Source organism: Phoxinus phoxinus (genome assembly GCF_949152265.1).
Source record: "Phoxinus phoxinus genome assembly, chromosome: 25".
Taxonomy (NCBI): Eukaryota; Metazoa; Chordata; class Actinopteri; order Cypriniformes; family Leuciscidae; genus Phoxinus; species Phoxinus phoxinus.
Window position 1 is genome coordinate 19,925,474 of NC_136900.1, and position 9,813 is coordinate 19,935,286.

At 37.6% G+C, this 9,813-nt stretch overlaps 1 protein-coding gene across 4 annotated transcripts in view; it reads right to left on the reverse strand.

Annotated features, from left to right (window-relative positions):
* Positions 1–9,220, reverse strand: part of trpm1b (transient receptor potential cation channel, subfamily M, member 1b) — a 22,231-nt gene extending 13,011 nt beyond the window's left edge. The window contains exons 1-4 of one of the 4 annotated variants that reach the window (XM_079603388.1): positions 9,087–9,220; positions 7,338–7,562; positions 785–861; positions 163–364 (exon numbers count right to left, since the gene is read on the reverse strand). In XM_079603388.1, coding sequence (XP_079459514.1) covers positions 163–364; positions 785–861; positions 7,338–7,415 — 357 coding nt within the window. In that variant the 5' untranslated portion in view covers positions 7,416–7,562; positions 9,087–9,220. Of the gene's footprint in view, positions 1–162; positions 365–784; positions 862–2,070; positions 2,507–7,337; positions 7,671–9,086 lie in introns of those variants that run through there. The other 3 variants (XM_079603389.1, XM_079603390.1, XM_079603391.1) reach the window with 3 other exon arrangements.
* Between the last annotated feature and the right edge of the window lie 593 nt (positions 9,221–9,813).

The window sequence follows — 9,813 nt, forward strand, 5'->3', positions numbered from 1 at the left end:
TTGTCGGATGTAAAATTCAACTCTCAAGGGGGAATTTATTGAGAGTTAGTTTGTTTATTGCATCCACTTACAGGTAGTCAGCAAATAAGTTTTCCATTGAAAAACCAGGTGCAAAAGTAGAACTAGTAAGGGAATTCACCCAATAATGTTCAGAATAGATACCATGGCTTTGTTGACAAATCCTCCTCCTTGAAATTCAATGGTGCCATAAGCGTCAGTAGGGGTTGTGTGGGTATGTCTGACCACCGACCATTTTTCTTGAGGAGGGTCTACTTGCACAAGATGGTTCTCTTCTGATGGCTTGTTGGTGACGGCGCCTGCAGCAATGCCCGTGTGTTGAGTCAGTAGATAACCACAGGCGCACCTGAGGAAAATCACAGCAGAAGTATTGTTTGTTTTATTGCATGCAACAAGATGTGGCTCAATTAGCTGACATTTCATCATTGAAATAATTTGGTTGGAGGGCACTGTCTATTCTTTCTACGCATATAGACCACCAATCAGGGCTGTGTCTAAACCATGGTTGGTGTTGGTACACGCATCAGCGCACATCCTGGCATCCCTCAACCTACAGGAAGTGTGGTGGTCTGAACTACACCGATCCCTTCATATTCAGCCCTGAAACATGCCCACACAGTGATCTGTAAAAGGGCTTATGATGTCACACAATCACCCCTCATTACATAAGAGTCTAAAAAGCCTCAAAACAAAATGAGTCATAGAGGTAATTTGTCTTGCACAATGGTGTCATTATATGTAGTTGGTTGCATGTTCTTTAGCTCACCGTGTTGGATCCTTGGCTGGAAATATATGGAAACATTCTCTTTTGTAAAAGGTTCTCTCAATCCAAGCTCTCTGGCACTAGGAAACAGATAATAAAAAGCAGTAAATATGGTGTAAGATTATCTGAAACTATACATTAATGTTTCACAATTCAGATTATTATGAAATTAAAATAAAATTAATAGTAGTTTGGTTCTAGAAACAATTATACAAGCACAAACCTTCTACATTACACATATACAGTATTTAATGTACCATCCATTTTTACCATCAGACCTCATATTTCAACATCAATTACAGCAAGAACTGCTTTTAGTCCCTTGAGTTTGCCTAGAGTGAATGGAGTAAATCCTCTTTGCAATGATAATCCTTCCTAAAGTATGAGTGGGTACACTACACGCTAGCCGTAGATATACAGAAAACACAGAAGAGAAAATATGTACATGGCAAATGCATAAAAATTAATAACTATGGGCACTTCTTGTGAAATGCATTTGTTCACCATTATCACAGATCAATGTGCTTTTAGTAATATACTAGTACACAGAAAATGCTGGTCATTTACAGTTCCCATAGTTATAACACTGCAAATTAACTGTTGCTTGTGGTCAGGATGTGTATGAATGAAAGACCCATCCAAAGAGTCTAGGCTGTGGCCTGTTTTGCTTGCAATTATTAGTGCATAGCAAATTAGAGTTCAAACCCTGTTCCAGACCAGAGATATTCATGTCTTTTTTCTGTTCAGTGCCATGGAAACCCACCAACATTTTTAGCTTTTGCAAAAGACCATGTCAGGTTTTGCCGTGCCAGCTTTGTGATTGTCCTCTTGCGCTGGACGAAAATAACCTTTGGTTCAAAGCAATATCTGTCTAGGCTTTTGTTGTTGGTTCAGCCCTAATTAAGACGAAAACTTTTGAGGCAAATCTCCCCAGAAAAATCAGTCACAGGGAAGTAGCCAAGATAAGAAAGACAAAACATGTTAGAAACCCACTAAACCGTGACTTTCCATTGCACAATTAAAACGGTAAAGCAATGAAAACTTACATTATATATATATATATATAAACATTGTTAACAAAGATGTTTTTTTGGAAATTGCTCATTGCATGCTGTTGCAGGGGGAAAACACAAGAAAATATTGGTAAATTGTTCTCAAGTTTTATATTTCAATACTACGATCTTAAACCCAGTCCTGATCATTCCTATCCCCTCCTCACAGTAGCATCAGTGGACCATGGATCCATGGGTTCCTTCTGTTCACCTAGCGTTAGCTAGCAGGGGTCCTACCTGTGGAGCCTCTAGTCGACGTTAAGAAGGAGCCAACGGGAAACTTTCTGCATCAGTGTCCCTCCTGGAGCTCTGCTGGCGAGGGGTGCTCTTTCCCAGAGCACCAGCGCTCAATGAATCCCACAGGACATGAAACTTCATCACTTTATGAGGGGCTGTTCATATGATGAGCATGTGAGCAGGCTCTTTGTTCGGGGCACGTCCCATGACTCCAGTTCAAGGTAATCCTTTTGGGAGTCCCATGACCCCTCTCTCCTTGCCCACAGGGTATTTTCATCCCTCGCTGGAGCAAAGCACAACAAATCTACTTTGATAGCTTCACAACCCCCATGAAACGCACTCCTTAAGCTCAGAAAAACTTGCGACGGCTTTTCTACCTCAAACACTCTTCACAAGTTGATGCGAGTCAGGTTTGTATCTAGAAATGGACAGGAATGGGAACTCACCAAAGCCTTTCATTTGAAAGTGTCACCCTCCTCCGACCACTTTGATTTCAAGCCCAATTTGCATAATTGAGAGAATTGGGCATTCTTTTGAAAAGAGGCCTAGTTAAGACATGACAGGACTCCAGTTGGGGGCAAGGTCATCCAACACTAATTGTTGTTAATCTCTATTTTCACCAACCATATTGTGGAGGGGAAATGGTTCTGACGGACTAACAATCACGTCTAAGCATTGATGACTCTACTGACTTTATTCTTTTAGGGAAGAATCTTTTATCCAAAAGAAGAAAAGTCATTAACCACCAACCATAGTGAGGAACATTACTCAGTAGAAAATTTTTCATCTGTTGATTTAAGAAGATCCAATTGTGAAAATATTAATAATACATTGTGAAATAAAGTAGTGGTTTGGTTTTATGAAGCGATCAGTAGTTGATAAAAGAATATCAGTAATTAATTCTAAGGTTTTGGCTGGTCTCCCAACCTGGTTAAGCTGGTCTACTAGCATGACCAGGTTAAAAATGCCCTTAAAACAGACCAGTCGGACCAATTTGGCCATGCAGGGAGATTATTTAACGACATTGGGCTAGTTACATATATTATATTATTCAGCACGGTTGCTTGGTCAACCATTGCAAACATGGGGAGATTACACCCAAAATGAAGATGTCAATTTATCCCTTCATGGGTCAAATAGAAGTACTGAGATCATTGGTTTAAAGTGCTTTTCAATGGGTTATTTCCTCAACCATCTCACTCTTTCAGCAGTCTAATACTGTCCTCAAAACGCACGTGGACTACTGGTAATTAAAGCTCTTGAAGACAAAGGGCTCTTGCCACTGCAGTAGTTCAGCCAGTATGACGCACTTATTTCGGCTTGTTTAAACTCATTATCCACAGCAATTAAAACTCAAATCTGCTGAGCGCTCATCAGCTTTGTTAGAGTTTTCCTCGGAAAACGGACAAAAGCTCTCTGGAAGGAAAAACCTGATTTTCTTGCTCAAATTAACAAGGCCTATAGCAAACCTGGCAACAATCAACACCATTGAGTCTTTGCACATAGTCAGACATCTCGCACATTGTTGCTCAACTAAAATGGCATTTGTTCATAAATAGGATTGCAGCTGCGATTTGTGAGAGCTGAAAAGGGGAAATCAGATTAAAAGTTTATGCAAAACTTTCCCACAGTTTGTAGTCAAGTCTATATTTTCACATTCTAAAGACAAAACCCACAAAGACATGGTAAATAAATATATACTTTCTAAACGTTGATATAGCATAGCCTGTTGTTAACACACTTCATGCATTGTTTGGTTTCTTCAAAACCAGACACTGAGGATCACATGAGAGGGCAACAGTCCGGTGACCCATTCCTTAGAACTAATGAGCAGTGTGGGATTTGATTTGTGCTCACAGTTCAACTCACAACTTTGCACAAAAAAAATCTATCTATCTATCTATCTATCTATCTATCTATCTATCTATCTATCTATCTATCTATCTATCTATCTATCTATCTATCTATCTATCTAATATTTGTGAACATCTAGCAAGAGAAAGACAAATATCTTCAAACACTGTGAGTATTCAATTTTGTGCCCTAAATCCTATTTGAAAACTACAGTAGAACATTCTCGGTCTTTGTGGATGGGTGTTCATCCTCTAAATCAGTCTTGACCTGTGGGGTTCCCCAAGGATATATCCTTGCCCCTATTTCGTTTCCTCTATATATGCAAATAATCGATGTGCCTTTTACGCAAAATGACAGCCATGCGAGTGCTTTAACCTCTTTTTTGTCAGGTATTGAAGCATGGATGTCCCTAAATTTCTTAAATCTCAAGGAGAGTACAAAAACACTCACAAAACCTCTCTTTAAAAAGGCTTATAAGAGTTAAATGGGGCTTGTCTAAGTTTCATTTATGTGTTTATGTTACATTTTACTGTCAAACTGTTGTACGTATTGTACACAATAGTCAACTACTGTTGTTTTATTGTGCTTTATAAATAAATTGAGATTGAGAGCTTGCTTGTAAAGAACTTTTTACGTCATTTTAAGATCTTAAACTGAAAAGCTATATGTTTTTTTTGTTTGCCGTAATTTGTTCTGATGGTTGCCAATGCAGTATTATTGAGGTTATACCAAGTTCGAAGACAATGGTCTGTAGAGTTCTGGGCAAGTTTAAAATGCTTAACCTTTTTAAAACAGTACTTTCCCCCTCTTACTCAGCCTCTAAAAAGACTCATTGTCTCTGTGGGTTTGAAAATCCAGTTAGCCATCATCACATGAGACCAACATGTCACTGATTAGCCTTGAGATTTCTTAGTCATAAGACACATTTTTTAGACAACTATGTTTGTGTGAGAGTGTTTTTCTCTGTCTGGGCGGGGGGAAGGGACAGAGACCGAAAAGAGAAACTATTGTGAATTTTTGGAGGATGCATGCAAATGTCAAAGGAGATGTTTAAATAACCATATCCTTAGACTGGACACAACCACTTAAAAACGTTCTGCATGAGTCTATTTGCTGGTGCTGTCATCTTTTCCCAATTATTTTAGTTACTTTTCTTTATGAAATTTGTTTTTCACTGTACTCCTAGACAATAATAGAAGTATTGCATGCATTCACTAATCACACATTCATAAACATTCACAGGAATTTGATTTATGTATTCTGACTCATTTACCCTCTCCTGGAAGATACGGAGTAGATTTTACTTTGACAACTCCTACATGTTTTACAAAATGTGCCTCTTGGCATTGGCACAAGAGTCTACCGCTGTAAAGATACAGTATATTCGATTCCTTCTGAAGGCTATATTTCAGTGTTAATCACATGAAATTGGACATTTGAAAGTAGGGAGTGAAAGTGCTTAATCTTGCCTAGCTGCTGGTGCTCATACTGGGCATTATGGAGGATTAGAGGCAGCAGAGGAGCATCAAACCACAGAGGTGCCGCTCATTCTGGTGCTGCTGGAGAAAGTTGCGTTGCTTGTTCGGGCTTAGTGCCCTTTTGGTTTCTCTTGCGATCGTTAAGATTAGGATTTGGATTAGTAAGAGATTTAAAAGATGCAAATCTGTTTTATATAATGTATCTCTAACTTCATGTTTCGCAACATAGCAACAAGTTAAATTTGCTTTTTAGCTTCATGGGAGCAGCCGTGGTTAGTGGTGCAACGAGAGATAATCTGCAAGTTTCAAAGAGGGAAATCAGTTTTTTAAATTTACAAATTAATTTTTCACATTATCCCTTTGCATATTATATTATATTATATTATATTATATTATATTATATTATATTATATTATATATAAACATGACACCTCACAAACACAATAAAAAAATCAACATTAAACAACAAATAATCATTATTACAGCCAGATTGGACAAAAGCATCAAAGTAATCACATAAAAGCTTGCTTAAAAAGAAGGGTCTTAAGGCAAGATTTAAGACAAGAAGACTTTCACTGTTTCACACATCCCGTGGCAACAAGTTCCATAAATAAGTTCCATGACTAAAGGCTCGGGACCTTAGAAGCTGTGCGAGATACGAATACGAATACGAATAGATAAAACACAAGTAGGAGTGTAGATATGAAGAAGGTCAGATATAAAGGGGCAAGATTACTGAGTTCCTTGTAAGTAAGAAGAAGGATTTTAAAATCAATAAAACACTTAACCGGGAGCCAATGCAAGTGTTGTAATATGGGAGTAATGTGTTCAGTTAGAGGAGTTCTGCAAATAATACGAGCAGCTGAATTCTTTACTAGCTGGAGTTTGTAGAGAAGCGCTGAGAAGTGTTACAGAAATCAATACGGGAAGTGACTAAAGCATGAACAAGAATCGCAGTGCTATTTAGTGAGAGAGCTGGATGAAGTCAATTAATATTACATATGTGGAAATATGCAAACACGAATGACACTGTTTACAATATATGTGCTTCGAAATAATAAAGTACTGTCAAAGATGACACCCAAACTTTTAACCTGTTTAGAAACAGATACTGGCAAATTATTAATATTCACAGGGGAAAATTTAGATTTGGCCAGACTGGTTTTTAAACCAACAAGAAGAAGTTTTACTGCTGTTAAGTTTAACAAGATTTTATTTAAACCTCTCTTTAATTTCAGCTATACAATCTGAGATGATAAATGGAGGAAAAGTAGAGGTAGGTTTGGAGGACAGGTAAAGTTGGGTATTATTGGCATAGTAGTGGAATTGAATACCACATTTCCTAAAATATTACCAAGGGGGTAGAAGATAAAAAAATACATATAAGAGGACCCAAAACAGACCCCTGTGGAACACCAGTATTGACGTACGAAAGCTTTGATCTAAACTGCTTCAACTGAACAAATTGAGTATGACTGTAATATGATAATAGTTTACCAAGCCTCACTAACAATTCAAAAACAAGTTAAGAAGCATATGCACAGAAGTAATAACAAGCAGAATGATTCTACATCCAAGTCAAAAAGGAAACATGTTGTAAACAATATGTAGCCCAAGCTGATTGGACTGTCTTCTGCACTCTACCCCATTCTTACAAGCTGATTGGACGAAGACTAAACCCTTCAAGTTCATGTCTAAATAGTTTTTACGTTTTAGTGTTTCGTTTTAGTTATTGTAGGAGGCTACTTGAAAATGTATTTTTATGGTTTTAGTTCAATAGTTTTAGTTAATGATAAGAATCCTGCTGTACCTGGTTCAGTATCATGTCACATACTCCTGACTCAAAAAGAAAAACATACTTTCACTCTTTTAATCACCTCTAGATCATTAAATCATATAATAGGAAACATCCCTAAAACCAGTGGACACTCTTACCCTCTGTGACCCTGATGGTGTGCGTTTGATGGAGGCCCGTGAGATGGATCCACTGGCTCTCCTGCCGCCCCTCTCCATTTATCCGGTTCACGCTGCACCTCAAAGACTCATGACCGTGTCGGACCCTCTAAGACCCTCTTTTGCTCTGTCTCTAAAGCGGTCCCAGCACTAGCAGTGTAAAATCTCATCTCCTGATGTTCACTCTTTGGGTTCTACCGCCCTTAACTGACAAGACAGAAAGATGCAGATGAGGATAAAAAACATCTCTCGATGACACGCTTGACACATAGACCCCGTTTCCTCCGCTTGACAGCCTGTAATCAGGATTAATGCAGCCAGCTCTTGGGAGCTTGCGACTTTAATGGGGGAGAGATTTAATAAATGGTTATTGAAGGTAAATCTACTTTAGGACACTGTGGCCAAAAAAGGGTTTGAAGAACTTTGTGAGGATATGTCTCCTGGACTGAAGACTTGAGTTGCAGGAAGATAACAGGTACACTACCTGTGATATGTCAGAATGACTGTTTGAAGAGAAAGTCTGTGAGGACGGAAAAGTTCGCAAACCGTATAACAATATTTACCTGCTTAGATCATGATGATCTTATGTTAAATCTCCTGGTATTTTTTTTGTTAAAGTTAAGCGAACCATCTTAATAGTCCAATGCAAGAGTCTAGCACTCTACAACCAAGGGATTATTTAAAATAAATAAATATTAAATTCATTTTTCATTTTCTAAATACATGCACACAGAAATAAAAGAGTCAATCAAATGAAACCTGAAACAGATGCGCACCTTCCAAACCTTTCAAATAAATTACATTGAGAGGAACCTTTCTGTAAATGCATTGTGAACATCTGAAAAAGTTAAATAGAATACTGCCCCCTTGTGCTTATTGTTGTTATTGTATGTAATTGTATGTATTGAATGTTAAGGGTCAAACCTTTGATTTAAGTGTCCATGCTACACACACTTTAGATTAATTACTAATGTTGTAACAATAAGCTGTATTGTTAGACACAATGTATTATAAACATTATATCGATTACCCCATGGGGTAAAAAAGAAAAAGTTAGTTCAACTCAAATTTTCAAGGCAACCGACTGCACAGAATTTTCGAGTTGAAGATATCAACTTAATTTTTTAAGTTTTGAAGAACTTCAATTATTAAGTTGCGTCAGGTACGTTTTTCAAGTTCTGACAACTACGTTTTTTTTTTGTGCACATCTTGTTTCACTATAAAATGCTCCTCGTTTCCTTTGACCAAGCGTGGATGCCCAGAATAAATAAATATCAGAAGGCATATTAGAATATTTATGAGTGCATAATGAGAGTTTATAAGATGCCTCATCTAATGCATAAAAAGATATGTAGAGGTCAAATTTGGAACCTGCAGCTTGTTAGCAATAAACAAGTTTCTAATGTTACATAAGAGTAGTGATTTATTGATAGCTTGATTTTGTATTATTTGTGATGCTTTGTGCTTAGTAAAATGACAATATCATAATTAATAAAATTCAATCCCAAAAATTGTTTCATGCACAGGGGGGATTTAAAACAAGCCAGGACAAACACTGATATGTTTACAGGCTAAAATGAAACCATCTACTAATTCCTCCAACACTTTTGATTAAATGCCACAGATGAGTAGGCTACATTTGCCAATTGAATCTTTGTCAAAGGCATACAATAAAATCACAACAATAAAATCTGAAGTGCCGAAATAGCAGTCATACACACTCGCTCTTACCTGTGCTGAATTCTGTGAACTTCTTATCATATTATATTGTGGTGTAAACAATGATGGTTCTCCTCAAACAGAAGTGCCTTCCCTCCATGAAAGAATACTCAAAGCGTTTCCATTGCTTTAAGAACAGATAATGCATAATTTCTCCTCGTAAGCAGACACAAATGAGCTTTATGGGCGCAGATGGCTCAGGCGCACATTCTAATTCCCTACAACTCCTGAGCCTGTTGTGCTCACCAGAGCTCTCCAAAAAACACTGAGGCCTCCTATATACCGAATGTAGTGGCTGGAACCAAACTATATGGCCTTTGTATCACTGTATTACTGTAAAGTATTACGTAAATGTAAAAAAAAAAAAGAAGCATGTTGCCCCCTGAAGCCACGGGTTTGTAATTTTAAACAGTAAATGTATTACCATACACCTTTGACCTGTCCTGAAAAAATAAATATTAGAATGATTTTGTTTATTTTTAATATGTGAAGACAAATCACATGATCTCCCCTCTCAGGAATGTGCTGAAACCCAATCCATCATATGGATTCCCATACACTAACATTGACCAGAGACCTTACAGTTTTTCTCAGTCGCTTTGGTGCATTTCTCACATCACTATTTACATTTGGACAACAGTTAGTTCAACCTCCACAACATTTAGTCATTTGTGCACATCATAGTAGCAGTTTCTCATTCCTTCGAACAAATTGCAAATGCTTTTGGACATGCATCAAT